This window comes from Seriola lalandi, unplaced genomic scaffold (genome assembly GCF_002814215.2).
Source record: "Seriola lalandi dorsalis isolate HSWRI2012SDOR001 ecotype SW California unplaced genomic scaffold, Sedor1 jcf7180002054939, whole genome shotgun sequence".
Classification (NCBI taxonomy): domain Eukaryota; kingdom Metazoa; phylum Chordata; class Actinopteri; order Carangiformes; family Carangidae; genus Seriola; species Seriola lalandi.
This window is the reverse complement of record NW_019525659.1, coordinates 838,552-856,331: the sequence shown is the minus strand read 5'-3', so window position 1 is coordinate 856,331 and position 17,780 is coordinate 838,552. Positions and strand designations below refer to the sequence as shown.

General features: G+C 41.3%; 2 protein-coding genes across 2 annotated transcripts in view; both read right to left on the bottom strand.

Annotated features, from left to right (window-relative positions):
* Positions 1-1,645, bottom strand: part of LOC111648096 (phospholipid transfer protein-like) — an 11,422-nt gene extending 9,777 nt beyond the window's left edge. Inside the window, exons 1-3 of the mRNA XM_023397858.2 lie at positions 1,571-1,645; positions 1,013-1,138; positions 581-668 (exon numbers count right to left, since the gene is read on the bottom strand). Coding sequence (XP_023253626.1) covers positions 581-668; positions 1,013-1,138; positions 1,571-1,607 — 251 coding nt within the window. The 5' untranslated portion in view covers positions 1,608-1,645. The remainder of the gene's footprint in view (positions 1-580; positions 669-1,012; positions 1,139-1,570) is intronic.
* Positions 1,646-11,716: 10,071 nt separating this feature from the next.
* On the bottom strand, positions 11,717-17,433 carry ntmt1 (N-terminal Xaa-Pro-Lys N-methyltransferase 1). Its single transcript, XM_023397916.2, has 4 exons — positions 17,331-17,433; positions 14,871-15,030; positions 13,418-13,670; positions 11,717-13,259 (listed from the first exon to the last, which is right to left on the bottom strand). The coding sequence occupies exons 2-4, from the start codon at positions 15,027-15,029 to the stop codon at positions 13,003-13,005; spliced, it is 669 nt and encodes a 222-aa protein (XP_023253684.1). The 5' UTR covers position 15,030; positions 17,331-17,433; the 3' UTR covers positions 11,717-13,002.
* Between the last annotated feature and the right edge of the window lie 347 nt (positions 17,434-17,780).

The window sequence follows — 17,780 nt, the reverse complement described above, 5'->3', positions numbered from 1 at the left end:
GGGGGGTGGGGGATGGACAAGGAGAGTATGAGGATGTGATGAAAATCTAAATCATCTTAAAGGTATCATCCTTCAGATTTTCAAATACTGTTTACGGCTTTTTTTTTACCAGTTGCCCCTAAATGTCTTTACTTCCAGTATTCACCTCTATATAGACAAGTTTTCATTGTTAGAGTCCGCCATCAACATTATCTAATGTATGTTTAAACATGTCTCGCCATAATGGTTATCTATGATTTAACAGAACACCAACAAGAAAAAGAAAGAAAATTAAGAATAACATTTTCAAAAATTGAATTAATAAAGATTAAAACAAACAAGCAATTAAGCAAAACAAGAAACATAATAATAATTGTAGGAATAATGTGATGGAAACTCAGAGCTGCCACACAAGAAAAACAGATCAGTATCACATAACATGAAAAGTTGATTTTTATGACAAGATGTTTTTCAAGTTATTACAACATACAAACATCATGTTATTATAACAATATATCATTCATCACATTATAACATGATAACAAGTATATTGTTTTGTTTTTTTTATTGGTGTGGCAGCTCTGAGCTTATGTATTTTTACCCTTTGATGCGGCTTTCAGCATTTCCCCATGTCTGCATAAAGTCTTTGTTAATCAGCTCATCCAAAAACGTCAGACCAAAATCCTTCACTGAAAAGACAGTACAAGTATTTACAGAGACAAATGAAAAGAAAAACCTGAACAATGAGATGAGAAACTGGATGAGAATGTCTGTGTGTGTGTGTGTGTGTGTGTGTGTGTGTGTGTGTGTGAGTGTGTGAATGAGAAGATGAGTTTTGATTAGTTTGTTGTGGTGACATTTAAAGCACTACTGAATGATTTAATATTAAGGTAATGTTGTTATTGTTGAATTCTTGACAGGTACTGTATGTTTCAGATATAAAAGTTTTGTCAGCTTTCTAAATGAAAGTGTTTTAATGTGTATTACTGAAGTACAGTGTTTAATGTGCTTTCAACAGTGTGTGCAGATTTACAAGCAGCCAGTCCTTCGTTTGTGAGTCGCACTTTGATGCCGGTCAGATTGTCGGCAGGGATGAAGGGAAACAGGGAGACCAAGAAGAAGAGGGAAAACAAACAGGAAGTCATCCTGAGCCAAAAACCTGAAACACAAGAAGAAGAGTCGACATCCTGACACATTGAGTGCTAAGAACACATTTAAAAATTCTCTCATATAAAGGTTCAACAAGGAACCTCAAGGTTTTATCTGTCACATGAAAAAACCTTTTACTTCAAAAAGGTCAGTCAGTGGAATGTGGGTTTTTACTAATTTCACTAACTTAACATAAGTAACAAACAACAAAGTTATTAAATGAGGTTGCTTCAGCTGGTTATGAAATGATAGTTTATAAATTTAGGCTAAATGAAGACATGGCCACGTTGCTGTTGGTCAATGTTGGTTTTTAGGTTACCGCAGGAATGCTGTCCATCGTGTTCATTTCCAAAACAGTTAACAGTAAAACAATCAAAATACTGAAATACAAATGGAAACTTTCATTACTTTATAAAAAAACCTTTTAATGCAGCAACCTTACCTGTGGCAGGTGTGTTTCCGTTTCCAGCTATTATCATCACTTCTTCAAACTCACCACTACTTATACTCGTCTCCCTCATCCCATCTCACTAAATATACATATGGTGCCTGTGTGTGAGCTGCTATCTGTTGAAACATCCAAATTACAACTGTGAGTGTTTATCTCCTCTGACCTTGTGTCAGGTATTAGCATAACAGCAAAGCAGCAAATTACAGAAGTCAGTTAAAACTCAGACAACGTTGAACCTGCTGTCCAACCTACAGGACTGTATTCTTTTGTTTTCTCTCTGCCTCCATCCTTCATGGTCTCCACGTCTCCTCTTTAATTCACTTCCTTGACTGTTCACTCCGGGTCACAGCTAGTGAAATGACCCATCCTCATTATAGTCCACAAGATAATCAGACTCAGAAGACATTAATTCCAGTGTTTACTCTGATTCAGAGACAAGTGTTTGAAATAATGAATGTAAAATCAGGTTTATATGAAGCTATAGGAGGCTCACGCACCTTGCTTCAATATAGGTTGTTTTGTCCTTGTTTCGCTGAATCTCTTCAACAAAGGTTCACAGTGCAAAGTTAGAACCCAGAGAATCACGATCAACACATGAATGAGAAATATGTCAAAACAGAACTCTGTTCTAAAGTCATTTTAAAAGTGTGCCAATGACACATTTATTCTCTCACTCAGAATAAATGTATTCTCTCATCCAGAGAATAAAACTGCACCTTTGAGTCTCAAACATTTTACTAAATACACATATGGTGCCTGTGTGTGAGCTGCTATCTGTTGAAACAGCCAAATTACAACTGTGAGTTTTATCTGTCAGGTCTTAGCATATGGCAAAGCAGCAAATTACAGAAGTCATGTAGCCTCCTTTCCAGCACCCTGGCATAAGCTTTCCCCAGGAGGCTGAGCAGTGTGACACCCCAATAATTGCAGCACACCTTCTGGTCCCCTCTTTTGAAGATGGGAACCACCACCCAGGCCTGCCACTCCGCAGGTACTGTCCCCGACCTCTATGAGACATTGAAGAGGTGTGTCAACCATGAAGCCCTACAATGTCCAGTCCCTTCAGCCTCTCGGGGAGAATCTCACCCAGTACTGGCGCCTTACTGTCGAGGAGCTTCTTGACTACCTCAGTGACCTCTGTCATGGATATGGGCAAGGCTTCCCTTGAGTCTTGAGACTCTGCCTCCTCCACAGAAGTCATGTTGGTTGGGTTCAGGACTTCCTCAAAGTTCTCCTTCCACCAGCTGATGATCTCCCCAGTCTGAGTTAGCAGTTCTCCTCCCCTGCTGAAAACAGGTTGGGCTAAGCCCTGCTTCCCCTTTTCTACGGTTCTGGATAGTTTTGCCAGAACCTCCTTGAGGCCAACCGAAAGTCCTTTTCTATGGCCTCCCTGAACTGGACAACCTGTTTGTCAACTCCTGCCAGCCATATTTACAATGGAGGCTTTGGACATGGCCCACTTGGATTTCACATCCCCAACCTTCCCCAGGATGTGTGAGAAACTGTTCTGGAGAGGAGTTAAAGATCTCCCGAACAGGGGCCTCACTTCAACCTCACTACTCGTTTGGGTTTTCCTGGTCTGTCCGGCCACCACCCCCAACATCTGATCCAACTCACCACCAGGTAGTGATCAGCTGACAACTGTGCACCTCTCTTCACCCAAGTGATGATCATTGATCTTAGACCTAAGGTGTTCTTTTTATGGCCAAACCATGACTAGTACAGAAGTCGAACAACAAAGCACCACTCAGGCTCAGATCAGGCAAGCCGCCAGGTACAGGTACTCCAGTGTGTGAGTATTCCTGGGGTGGGACTAAAAGGCCGCCATTTCTTGAAGCAGTCCCTATGCCCAAGGTCACCAATAAGTGGACTGTGATCCAGATGAGGACCCAGGTGCCGTCCTATACGCAACCAGACCTATTATTTATATTATTTATTTATTTTTTATTTGCATTCATCAGTAAATGAAGTTGTCAGATGAAAAATCGTAGACGTTTGTGTAAAGTATTTATGTGAAATATGAATTTTATTTTCCACTTAAAGTGGCATGTTTGTAATTCAAGACAGAGGACTGAGAGTTTACCTGTACACACAGTACACTCAACAATCGATGACAAAAATTCTACCAGGACTGTGGCCTTATAATGCCAAGACTATAGTAGTTTTACAGGTTAATGCAAACAATGTGTATCAGTCATTCAAAGCTTAACAGTATGTTTGACTCAAACCTTCTGATTTGAGGTCTTACAGATACGCCTCATATCGTCAGTTTACATGGTGCGTGCATGGCAGGCTGGGAAGAAGAATCCACAGACTCATTCCATCATGTGCAGTTAGCAAAATAAGAAATATCTACTCTGAGCCAAGTGGAATCTATACAGGGTTTGAAGATGTAGATACTGATCATGTAGAAGTAGATGAATCTAATCTAATATTTAACCTGTAGTTCACATTTGAATCCATATAATTAGGAGCATGTGTTGCACAGCTCAACAAAATACAGTATCATAGAAAAATGTTAATTATTTAAATTGAAAACATTTATACAAACCGTATAAATTTGAAAAATATGAAAATACATAGATGTGTCCATGAAAACACGAGCTTCTTGATTTAAAATTAAAGCTGTGGGTTTGAACATTGCTGGTGTTACTACTTGAAACGTGAAAACTGCTGCGTTTGAAAAATGATCTGTGATCTGGATGTTTCTCTGTTGTGGAGCCATGGTCGTGTTCATGCCTCGGTTTGAACCAGACACACAGGAGAGAACATCAGCCACCATTTCCTTCATGTAACAATAATCTTTCTCAACAGCCGCTGGTCTTGCTCTGAATGTCTTGTGGACTTTGATCCATGACATTTTGAACTTGTGTTCACCAACAATCTCCCCATCTTGATAAACAGCCTGTTCAAAAACAGAAAATAGATTAATAAGAGGCGTCGGCAACAGTTTGATGTACGATATCCAGATGATGCTTACAAAGGGGTGAAAGTTCACTGACCTGTTCCCTGTTTGCACTGTTGTTATGATCCAGAGCAGCAGGAGGCATGGATCATCACATCATATCCAAAATGTGTTCTCTTTGGGAGGTGTTTCAGGCACATGGAGTGGTACACCCGAATTTGACCTAAAAAAAACAATATCAGTCAGTCATGTCCTGCCATAAAAAATTACCAAATTATATAAAGGTGAAACATTTTGTAAGACTTGTATATTTGAAAATAACTAGTGTTGTGTGGATGCACTTCGTCAGATGATCCAGGTCTTTCAAAAGCCTTCCTTAAAACCTTTGATTTCCATAGCATTAGAGTTTGAAACTTGGGTGCAGCTTACTTTAAAGGTCCACAACCTTTCGTCTCTGCGCATCTAAAAAAGTGTATGTGCAGTATTTGGCCAGGAGAGTCGCACCGGCCATCTCCACAGAGCACAACTTTTGCTTTTTGTGATTTCATGCGAGACACTGCACTCTGCTCTTTTTTATAACAGGAAACACAAACTTTTTCCTCAGTGTTGTGTATGTGTCCTCACTTATTGTTTTGAGGTTAATTCATTCATTCAAATTTAGCTAAATGGATGCCACTGAAGAAAAGTGATGCAGCCAAAAGCAGGTTTCCTGCCCCTTTGGTCCCAGTCACAGTAGGCTGAGACTGCCATCTGTAAATACAGCAGCTGGCACATGTGAGCTCTACAGTCGACTGTGAGCCTTCATTATGCAGCTCTCTCATATCTTCCTTGATGATCAAGTAGCCACACTTTGAGCAGTGCTGAAACAATTGTTTTAACTGTTCCTGGGTAACTAGACAAAGCCTATTTTCTTTATGGGTGTCTGCTGAAGTAAGTGATTCCCGGGTGCTTGCTGAACTGAATGGACTGGTGGATTGTCAGGTTCCTCCATGATCTGGGTCGTGTCCGCTGGTTCCCCATAAGAGGCAGTGGGAGCGGGTTTTACATCCTAGCAGGAGCACATCCAGCGTCTCCTGTCTGACGTTTGTTCGAGCAAATTTCACTGGTTATCCAGCGGCGTTTAGACTCCTTATGGGAGAAAATTGTAGGCACAGCATTTGGTTTTAGTCTTTGCTTATAACCAGCAGCACCTGTGAGCTCTTTAGCAGCTGTGGTCGGCTAAATGCTTCAAATGCATTAGGAGAGAAGTGGCGAGAGCACAACCCCCGCGGTTGTTCTTTCGGAAGTTGTGTTCATCCACAAGCATTTTCCCACCCCGCTCTCCTTTTCTTATCGCTAGGCAAACTGTGATGACTTTGTATTGCATTGTATTGATAATTTTCCTGCTATTAGCATAACGGAAGGTTTTCGTGTGTTTCTAACAATGTATTTTAGTAGGAGAAGGTGATTATAGCGAATTAAGGCCTACAAGTCTTAATAGTCGGGGTTCCTTTTAACAGGTCCACAAGCTTGGGCATGATCATAAACACACCTGACACTTGTATTGCATGAATTAGTTTTGTTTGTTTTTAAAAAAAAGAAAGAAAACCAATCAGAAAGTATCTTGCTTATTATGAACAGCGCAGAGTCTATGCAGTCAGGAGAGACTGAGCAAACATATCGGATGAAACCGTAAAAACATTTTATTCATTATTATCATTTTATTTATTATTTGATGTTCCTCTTCTGCAATCAATTTTGAGTCAGTTGCCATGATCAGCTACTCAATGCAGCTGCAATGTGAACTATCGTCCTCACATGCAGCCTCTTCCCTCCAACTTTAAAGAGAATTAACTGAGCATTAGATGTGGTGACACAGCAGGAATGCTCACGTCATTTTTTCAAGCCCAAGGCAAGTGTCTTATGGTTGTAATATAGGTGTTCTGTCCCCTGCTGCTGCCACACAGCGCCGTGAATACTGCATCACCATATCAAATGAATTCAAAGCATATGCTGCATCATCATCACTCTCTTATCTATAAAATTATTCATGATACTAAGGGAGGGAACAGGGATGGGAATAAAAATCAGCCTGGACTTTTGGATTGGACTGACCCACCAGAACCCTTCTGTCATATCCGGCCTGTCACACAAGAATCATGTAGCAAACAGAAGAGAACAATACCCAACAACACACAAGAATAACCAGCACATTAAACTGTGGTTCTTTTTGTTACTTTCCTCTGTATAAGTCAGCAGCTATAGGGAACATGAGATTCTTTTAGATTGATTTTAGTCGTTTTTTCCTGCACTGTATCTTTCTGTAATAACATTCTGTAGATCTGAGATGATCACAGACTTTGAGGACTGAACATCACACTAGGTTCTTAAACCAGCACACCACTGTTTTATATGTTAACCCTTTCACTGTAAACCCTGTTCAACTTCCTCTGATAATTGCATGACTCTTTAGATTCATTTAAGTCAGTTTTAGCTCATGTTGTCTAAACAGCTGCTACATGTTACCCTCATGCTGCCTGGCACAGTTAGCTCAGAGCTAATATAGTGACAGTGATTATACATGAAGTGAAACATGTCACATGGACCGTTTGTTGACTGAATAACAGCTGAGTCTCTTCAAGTCTGTCGTGGACCTCAGGAAGTTTCCACCGCGGTCCAGGAGATGTGGAGCAGAACCCAAGAGCATGCTGGGAAATGTTCACACAGAAAACATCATACCTATATTTAAAAATAAAACATTAAAAACTAAATGTTTCAAATGCAGATAAATAATAAAAACAATGTTCCATATACAAATAAATCAACAGCTGTTTACAATGAACACTGCCACAGATATATACATATATACATATCTCTCTTTCTATGTATATATATATATATATATACATATCTCTCTCTCTCTCTCTCTCTCTCTCTATATATATATATATACACACATAAGTCCCACAGGATCTTTTAGTTTGGTCATTCTCAAACGCCTTAGGAGGTGTCTTCCATTCTGACCATCAGACTTCCAGCCCATACTGAGTGCAGATGTTCCTGTACACTATGCCGGCCACTTAGTTATGGCGTCCCATGCACGCTGTTCCTGCCTGCATCTTACATCCTGCTATTATGTGCTGGACTGTCTCAGGAGCATCTTTGCACAGCCTGCACCTGGGGTCCTGCCTGGTGTGGTAGACCCCGCCTCTATTGATCTTGTACTAAGTGCCTGCTCTTGTGCTGCCATGATTAATGCTTCTGTGCTGTCTTTCAATCCAGGCTTTTACCAGCCACTGGTAGGATATCTTGCTATCTGTCAGTGGTACATGTCGTGTAGAGGCTTGTCCCTCCATGATGGTTCATCCTCCTCTGCATTATGGGGTTTTCTTCTGCCTGAGGTATTCAGTTATTCTTCAGGGAAACCCTCCATACATTGTGAGGAGCTTCCTTGTCTTGATGTGGGGAATCTGATGACTGGCAGGGCGTACATGTTGATGAATCGGACCTTGTTCTTTCCATTCATCTGACTTTTCAGGACCTGCCTTACTCTGTGTAGGTTTTTGGCAGTGCAGAATCCCAAAGTATCTGTAGCTGTCCTGAACATCTGCAATTCTTCCTTCTAGTAGTTCAACCTCCTCGGTTCTGATCATCTTCCCTCTCTTTAATACCATCCGACCACACTTATCTAGTCCGTATGACATTCCGATGTCATTGCTGTAGATCCTGGTGATATGGATCAGTGAGTAGATGTCTCGCTCATTCCTGGCATGACGTCATCCATGTAGAGGAGGTGACTGATGGTTGCTCCACTTACCGGTACCGGTATCTGTAGCCAGTCTTTGAGATGATCTGGCTGAGGGGGTTCAGGACTATGCAGAAAAGCAGCGGGATAGTGCATCACCTTGGTATATGCTGCACTTGATGGTAACTTGTGCAACTGGCATGGAGTTGGCCTCCAGAGTTGTTTTACACAGCCCCATTGAGTTCTTGATGAAGGCTGTCCTGTTGATGTTGTACATTTCCAAGCATTCCAGTATCCATGTGTGTGGCACTGAGTCGTAGGCTTTCTTGTAGTAAATCCAGGCGATGCACAGATCGGCCTTCCTGGTCTTGCAGTATTGGGCCATGTGCCTATTCATCTTAGCCACCGTGATGCCTGACAGGAGCTGCTATGTTGTACAGAGGAAGGTTATTGGTGGATGGAATCGTGCCCTTCTGGGGGTCCTTCATGATCAGGACCATCCACCCTTGGGTTAAACACTCTGGGTGGGTCCCATCCATCAGCAGTTGGTTCATCTGTGCTGCCAGGCGTTCATGGAGTGCAGTTAGTTACACATATATACATATATATATTACATAATTCCCCTGCTTTTAACTTTTGATCTGTATTCATAAGTTGATGCTGCATCAAGTATGTATATATATATATACTAATAACTAATAATATCTTAATTATTAGCTTTGCTTTATATTCACAATCTTCAAACAAATCTGTACTTGTTGTCAAATAGTTGTTTATCTCCACATCAGCATGAAGTCTGTGTTTCCTCTCTGTTAGCTCTCTGAGCTTTTATTGTGAAAACACTGAGACCAGACAGGAAATGAGCCGACAAACCACAGATAATCTCTCTGCAGAGCAGCGGCTTCGGTGACACTAATTTAAAGTTGAATAAAAGAAGAGAAAGTGTCTCCACCTCGATCATGGTGGAGTTCCACAGTCTGGCTCTGAGCGTCAGAGTCGCTGAGTCGTTCATGATGATCAGAGGACTGACGGACGTCACACACTCCGCCCTGCACACACAGTCCTGGCACAACACATTCACCACACTTGAGACACCTTAACATCATCTACAGATACACAGAGGTGAGCTGGTTCTTACTCTGCAGCGCCCCCATGTGTTTTACTGCAATACTGCAACTGTACCAGAGTGTAGTACTTCTTCTTCTGTCCCAGCAGGTGGAGGACACGGGGACTGTTTTCACTCTGCTTCTCCTTCTACACCTCCTCCTCCTCCAGACTCCTCCTCCCCCTCTCCGTCAGCTCCTCCTCCTCCTCCAGACCCCCCCGCCTCCCCCCATCTCCTCCATTGACAGCTGAGGGTGCAGAAACAGAAACTCAGTGACAGTTGGACAGGTCGCAGAAGGTCATTTTTATTTTGAAAGGCGTCCATGTGAAGCTGCTCTTGCCATGGTTATCTTGAGGTTGAGTGTGTTGATGATGTTTCCGGGCGGCTTACAGCGAGGCTCTGAGGTACCAATCACTTGGATCTCTGTGAGGTACAGCAGCCACTTGCTATTGGACACCATTCTCAGCCAAACAAACTCCACCGCCAGGTTGCCTAGGCAACCAAGCAGCTTCCTGTTGATGTGCACCTGTCAGAGAAGGTCGTGGGTAACACCTGATCTGTTTCCGCAGCAACAAGAGGTCAGACTGATTTGAGCTAAACCTGGAAGGTGAAGAGCAGCAGACTGCTGATGTCCTCTGTCTTCTTCATGGCCGACTCTCCGATCACATGACTAGTGAAGGAGGTGGGGCCTGGAGGACCGATTCTGTCAGGACACAATCGACCATTCAGGTCAAAGGTCAGAGGTCAGTATTAAACCTCTCGAGTGACCGACACTGTACTTACAGAGAGAGGGACGTCTGCAGCAAATACTCCACCAACATGGAGACAGAGACCGGAGATAGATCTGACTGTTCGCTGAGACCGGCTGAGACTGAAGACACACAGAGGCACCAGTAAACATCTGTCCAATAAATCACATCTGGAATGTGTGTGTGTGTCAGGTATCTCTCAGTGATGAGGAAGCTGCAGAGGACCTACAGAATGGAGCCAGCTGGAAGCCAAGGTGTGTGGGGACTGGATGACTTCCAGTTCCTGCCCTTCATATGGGGCAGCGCCCAGTTTATAGGTAAGAGCGTTGCTGCAGCAGGTCAGTAAAAATATGAAGCATGACAGAAGTGTCTGTATGTGAGGGGGACGTAGAGTCACATGTAGGGATATGATGCTGGTGCCAGAATGGGGAACAGAATAGTCCCTAACCATAGGTGAATGCAGGTTGACGTGAAAGATGCACTGTAACTACACAGAAGTAACGAGGACTGAACAATTCAATGTCTTTATGTCATTTTTTATATAAGAGCCAGCAGAGTCTCAAACTGCAACAGTGACAGTGACAGCGGGGGTGGATTCATAGAAAACTGTCACCAGCAGATTTACTCAGCTGTAACGTAATCAGTTCTGTGAGTCAGCAAAACAAACTCATGGCTGTTGCCTGGTTAATGAGTTTGCTGCATCTGGACATTTATGCTTGGTCAAAGATCTGATCGAGGCAAAATCAATACAATGATTAGTGAGATATTGGTTGGAGATTGTGTTTGTTTATAATTGTAACTGAGATGCAGATCATACTTTAGGACTAATTTCTACAACCCTGAAGATAATTCCAAAGGATTGACTGTAATCTGTAAACTACAGCAGGCTGCTGTGTAATAATCCACTTGGATCAATTTACACATACAGTAAGGTGAAGATTCATATTAAATAGGTTTCAGACTGGATCTAAAATCATAAAGACAATATGAAAAGGAAATCTGTGAAGTTAGTGCTTTAGTGCATTAGTGCTCACATGATGTAAATTTGTTAAGTATGTTTCAGCCCAGGAGCTGCATCTTCCAGACTGGATTTTTGCATTTCTTTTGGCTTCTCTTCAGATCCTTTTGTTTAGTCAAACTCAATCACTGATAATGACAATGAAAAATTCAATTTCCTTTCAATCTGAGCAAAAATGAGCTAAAATGTAGACGAACATCCAGCCTGTTTTCAGATTCAAACTGCACTGAAAATTAAAAAGGTTTCTTTTCTTTCATTTTCATTCTCATTATGAATTACATTTTTTGTCGACCCCTCCCACTCAGAGAAGGATCTGAACCACACCTGAATCACACTGATATACTGTAGATATTTTTCTGTACATTTACATTCATTGTGTGGCCTTCCTTGTTTTGTCTGGGATTTGAGCTGGTCAGAACATACATGAATTTTACATTTTTAACGTTAATTTTTTCATGTCACGGCCAGTTAGATTTAATGTATCTGTATCTGCAAACGTAAGTAAATGCTAAAACTTTACTGAAGTAGTAAAGACAAAAAGTCACAGATCAGTTAGAGAGGAATGTTTTCAGATAGCTGAAACAGGTTTTATACAATATTAATGATTTCTGCAATAAACAAACGTACGCCACAGAATGACCTCCTCTACATGAGTCTTTATTCAGAGTGGAGTCCAGCTGAAGTAGTTTCGTGTTGTATAATTGTCATGTTCTAAAAAAAAAGTTGACTGTGATAATTAGTCATGTGACCCGAGAACTGGAGAAAAGAAAAACACATTGTCTCAGATCGGTGGTTTGTTTTGTTTATGGTTGAGTTTCCCTGAGGTAAAAGTCAGTGAAGAGTCCACTGCTGCTGTCGCTAACTCCCAGTGTCTCTGCAGCTGGACATGATCCACCAACACTCCAGCTGTTGTCCACTGGATACCAGACCAGAGCGTCCTGCTCACAGATCCTGAGACGGATTCTTTTACTCTTCTGTTGTCTCTGAAGCATCAGGTCTATATTTAATGGACATGACGCCTTCTGTTATTGACTTCACAGAACAACTTGTTTTTATCGTTTATGTAAATTCTCCCATGATGGAATTGCTGGAACTAATTTTTCTATTTTCATTTGCCAAATACTTCGGTTTTGTCCATTAAATGTTGAAAATCACTCATCACACTTTCCCAGTCTCCAAAGTCTCTCGATCTGTCCAAAGCCAAAGATGGAGAGAAGCTGGAACAAGCAGACGTCTGCCATATTTGTTTTAAAAATTACTCAATTAACTTATTATCAAAATAGTTGATTCATTTTCTGTTGATTGACCTATTAATCAATCGACTAACTGTGTCAGCTCTATGGTTTTCCTTTTGCTAATATACAGTATTCAGGAAATAAAGGTGAGACAGTGTGTGTGTGTGTGTGTGTGTGTGTGTATTACAGTAATTAAACACATCAATCATCAACAAGCTGAAAGTGTGTTTTCATTACATAATAAACAACAATGCAACAGCTCTCAGTGCTGGAAACATGTCTGCTGACTGTGGACATCGGACCATGAATGCAACATGACTGAATCCACATCCATTGGACGACAGGGTTCGGTCACACAAACTGTAAACTGTCTGTAGGAGTGATGCTGCGGTTTGAGTTTCTATTTGCCCGCTGTGACCTCTGACCTGTGAGCCTGGTAGAGATCACACTGAAACAGGAAGTACATGCTTGAATTTATCCATGTTGAATCTTGAATGGGAGATAGAGTGAGTGTTCACAACACAGAGGTGTAGTGTGACTGAACCCTAAGGCCAGAAACGACGACTCAGCAATAAGCACATAGCAGGGCACTGATGCTAACAGTTAGCAACACGCGCTGCACAGATACATCACACTGCAGATCACGTCCAGACAGATCATAAATAGAGAAAGGCCACTTCCTGTCCTCTATCTGAGAGCCAGCGTGTGGACTTGGTAGATCTCCTTAGGGAAGTCCATCTGTTGCTCCTCGTGGACAATGCTCAGACCCGCTCTGCGCACCAGACTGCGTACTATTTCCAGGTCACGGCAGACACTGCTGTCCACCTCGTCGGGGACCACACCCTCGTACGACACATTGTCCTTGATGATGACGAGGCCGTTGGGGCGCAGGGCTTTCTGGCAGCGTTGCAGGAAGTCCACCAGGTGGTCATCTGTCAGGTGGCCTGAGGAGAAAGGGACAAAATGTTAGGTCTTCAGTTATAACCTTTGACCGCGGAGCACTGATCAACTTCACTACCAAGCTGCCATGACTCCACTGATCCAGCAGCAAGGACTTCTGGCCCTCCCTCAGACCTCATGATTACCACTGAGGCAGACTCACCAATGACCCACTGGATCCAGATGACATCATAGCGTCCACTCTCTGGTACAAAATCCTGCAGGCCGCTGCAGAAGTAGTGCCCCACTCTCTTGCTCTCCTCTCCCAGGTAATTCTTAGCTTTGTCCAGGAACTCCTGCGTCACGTCGACCAGGTCCACAGTCCTGAACAGAGGCAGCAGCAAACGCTTGGTGATCCTCCCGATACCGGCCCCACAGTCCAGAGCACAGGTCATCCCCGTCTTCCCCTCCCCCTCCTTCACAGGCAAAAACACAGGAGATCAGCAGATCAGTGGTGAGTAGAAGCTGCTTCAGTCTGGGTAAGAAGCTTTGAAACTGCATATGAACAAAAGTATTGCTATTACTAAAAATATTAACGATAATAATTATAATAATAATAACAATTTTCATTCAAGAATCTAATAGAAAAAGAAGAAAAATCTAATAGAAAAAGAAGAAAAATCTAATAGAAAAAGAAGAAAAATCTAATAGTACAATAAAATAAAGTCAAATTAAAGGACAATGAAAATAGACAATAGAAAGACAGTAGATGATAAAATATGTAAATGAAAATAAAAACAGAAAGCAGTAAGAACAGTAAAAGATGAGGGAATTAATTAAAAGCCAAGTTAAATAAATAGGTTTTCAGCTGTCATTTATAAATGTTCACAGAGCATCTCTTATAGCTCTCGTCAGGGTTTTTCATAGTTTTGTCACCCCCCCCCAATAGTTTTGAGGGGGAAATGCAGCAAACGGCCACAGGTCAGATTTGAACCAAGGCCACTGCAGTTAGGACTAAGCCTTCATGTTACTTGCTCTACCAGGTGAACCACCATGTAATCTATTAATAAACTTCATAGTTTCACACCCGGATACAAGGGGCAGTTTCCCTGAAATCAGTTCTTCTTCGCTGCTCTAAAACAGCAGCCTACACAGGAAGTTGCTCTGCACAGCTACTGGCACTACAGTGAAATCAGACAATAAAAGAAAGAGTCATGTATCTGCTCATGTTGGACAGGGTTTAGTATAAAACTGTTAAACGTTTGGTATCGGATCAGTACTTAGTATCAGCCGATACACAAGTTCAGGTTTCAGAAATTGATACAGAGGAGGAAAGAATGGCATCATCTTTATCAAGCATGTGTGTGGACATGATGATAAACCTGAACTTACATTAATACATCTCTAATTAAAATGATCAGTTGTGCCTGTGACACAATCACAATCATTTGTAATTTCTGAGTTGAATGTTTTGCAAACTGTCTTTTTTTTGTTGACAACAACAGAGTCTTATATAATAATCTAAGGTTTGTCTTCTGTGCTGTTCAACACTTGATTAAAAACTTGTTTCATTTTGTGACTAATTCATCAGATTCATATCTCCGGTTTGGTTTGAGGCCAAGTCAAGTGACATTTGATGAGATATATTCATCATCGGATGGAGAAGAGTTACTTACACCGAGAAACTTCTGCAGGAACGCCTTGGAGCCATTGATATCAATGCTGGAGATGCTGCCGTAACCTCCCAGCATGCCCTCCACTGTGGGGGGAACGTCCTTCCAGTAGCCCTCAGCGTTGGAGTAGAAGCTTGCTTCATTTTGTGCTATGTCACCCATCCTGTCATAGTCCACAGATAACATGGTTCAGTCACAGGACAAACTAATATTCAAGTTAAGTCAAATTTTACTTATATAGCCCACAATCACAAATCACATTAACAATGTGTATAACATTACGACACCCTCTGTCCTCAGACCCTCTAATCAGACACGAAAGAACTCCCTAAAAAACTAAAACTATCACGACTCGGATGATGAAAATACCAGATTGATTGTTTTGGTTTTCCAATATTGTTGGTCAGGTTTACTCAGAGTGTGAACCAGGTGAGGCTGTACACTCACAGACCACACAAACAGAGGCCTTGCTCAATGTGGACAGTGGCTCAGAAAGGAACATGTATAGTCCTATCGTGAAGTACAGCTGACCTGGGGACAGTCCTTCATCACAAAGGTGTTCAGTAGGACTGATCTCAGGCTGCTGTGGTTTCACCAAACTGTTCTCAAACCATTCATGATTCTTGTACATCATGTCCATAAGTGGATGAGCCAGGGTTCTGATGCCCAAAAGCATCTTCAAGCCAAGATGATAGTAAACAATCTGTCTTATGTACCATCTTAAACTAAGAGGTTTTTAGCTTAAAATAAATAGATTAAAAAGGATTAATTTTATGATGTTAAAAGGCTCTAGAACATTCAGGAAGAACCAACATCTGAATGTTTCAGGTGGAATCTTATTGGCAGCTTTAAGAACAAATTTTATCATGCTCTGTGGAGTTTTCTTGTAAACAAGCAAAAGTTATGTTTACATTCAGTGCTCCTCACCAAAAACTTGTTCTATATTACCGTAAACATTTCAAAACCTGTATTTCCTTCCTTTGAAAGCCAATTAAAAAAAAAAAAAAAAAGATTTCTTTACATCCATGCTCATTAGCTCGCTGTCTTCTTCTTCTATACCTTTGTTGACAAACTACATTTCTTAGGACCTTTCCCAGTGTCAATCAGTGCAGTAGCTTATCTTAGCTTATACACTGTGTGTTCATAAAATGACCCAGGTAATGTATCTGATGTTAACTGCTGCACTGTGGAGCAACAAAGGTGTAGTATTTAGCATGGTACATCAAAACACTGCAAAATGCTATGGACATAATCTTGGCAATAATCTGAATGGCGGTGTTTGTTTTCAGCCACAAGTCCTTTATATATTTGGGTTAAACCGGGATTTCTTTTGTAAACATGTCATAATATAACATTGGATTCAATCAGTATATATAGATTTATATTGATTTCTCTTCTAAAACCACTTTGTAAATATATTTTTGGCACTTTGTTAAGTACTGACTATTGTTGACTTGTAACAGACTCGTGTGGAGGTTATTTAATTATTCCTATTGTAAGTCAGATCACAAATGTACCCGGTGTCTCTGTAGTTTTTAAGCTACTTATTGTTTCATGTGAACTGAGGGGCAGCGCTCAGACTGCATTCAGCTTTGTGAAGGTTGTGTCTAAAAAAAGATGTATAATCAATGTCCACATGTCAGCAATGTCTTTAGTGGATGGGAGGTCTACCTCCTGCTCAGAATTTAAGACACGCACACGCACACACACAGACACACACACACACAGACACACACACACACACACACACACACACACACACACACACATTCCAGTGGCATCCAAATCTCGCTTCACTTGGAGGTAGTTCAGCTGTCAGTGCCCGTTTTGTGACCAGGGCAAAGAGACTGAGGATAGAAACACACGTCCAAAAGTAGGACACGCTGGGACACGCTAGCTGTGTTCATAAACACACCATTACACGGTCTCCGTTTGTGCACGCGCAGAAATAAAGATAGAGATAATACATGTGTCCTCAAGTTAACCCATTCAAATAATATGAGCTTGTTAGAACAATATGAGTCATTAAATGTGTTTTAGACGCATTAATAAAAAATGTGAAATGACACCTTTAGTAATAAGTCCGCTATAGCTGCGTCACGACCATTAAATGTCACTGCTAGAGTGAATAATTGTAAATTCAGCTGAACCTTTGAAATATGAGACATTTGCTACATTGTACAGCAGCTAATTATGACACATGTATATTATCAGCAAGAAACTTTACACATTATTGTAGTTTCCCATCACACAGAACCACACTAAACTGATAAGAACTATAAAGGATTTTCCATTAAAACTGCTCATTACAATGTAAGTGATGCTAATCCGGCCCTGCACGTGCTGCAATAGACAGTAGTAGCCGACCAGCTGGTCAGCCTCCACGAGCTCAGATTCCCGCGTAAAAGAATAACTCCGGTGACTCTAAACGTAATTAAAGTTATTATTTAAAATAACACTAACCTCGTCTCGAGTCACACCGGCTCCTACACCCCCCTTCTCCCCACACACGCCCGGTCCCACTGTCCGAGCTTCGGCTTTCTATTTGAGACCGAGGCGCCTCATGGAGAACGTCATTTCCTTATTTGGTTCCTGGGAGAAGCGGTGACAGTAGCGCCCCTATTGGCTGATTATATCATATACACATATAATCATATATTTTCTTGGTTACTTAAGGATCAACACAAAATATGGAAAATAATATTTTTTAATCAATCCATCTTTTTTTTTTTTCAAATTTTACATTCATAAATATATATTTGCTCAAATAAAACCTCACTTTCATGGCGCTGTATCTGTATTGTCATTCTCACAACTCTTAATGCAGTTCTCAAACCAGTTCATCATTTGCATAATCTACACACAAATCCAAAAAATGCACACAAAATGCAAAGTGCCACAAATCTGCTGCAA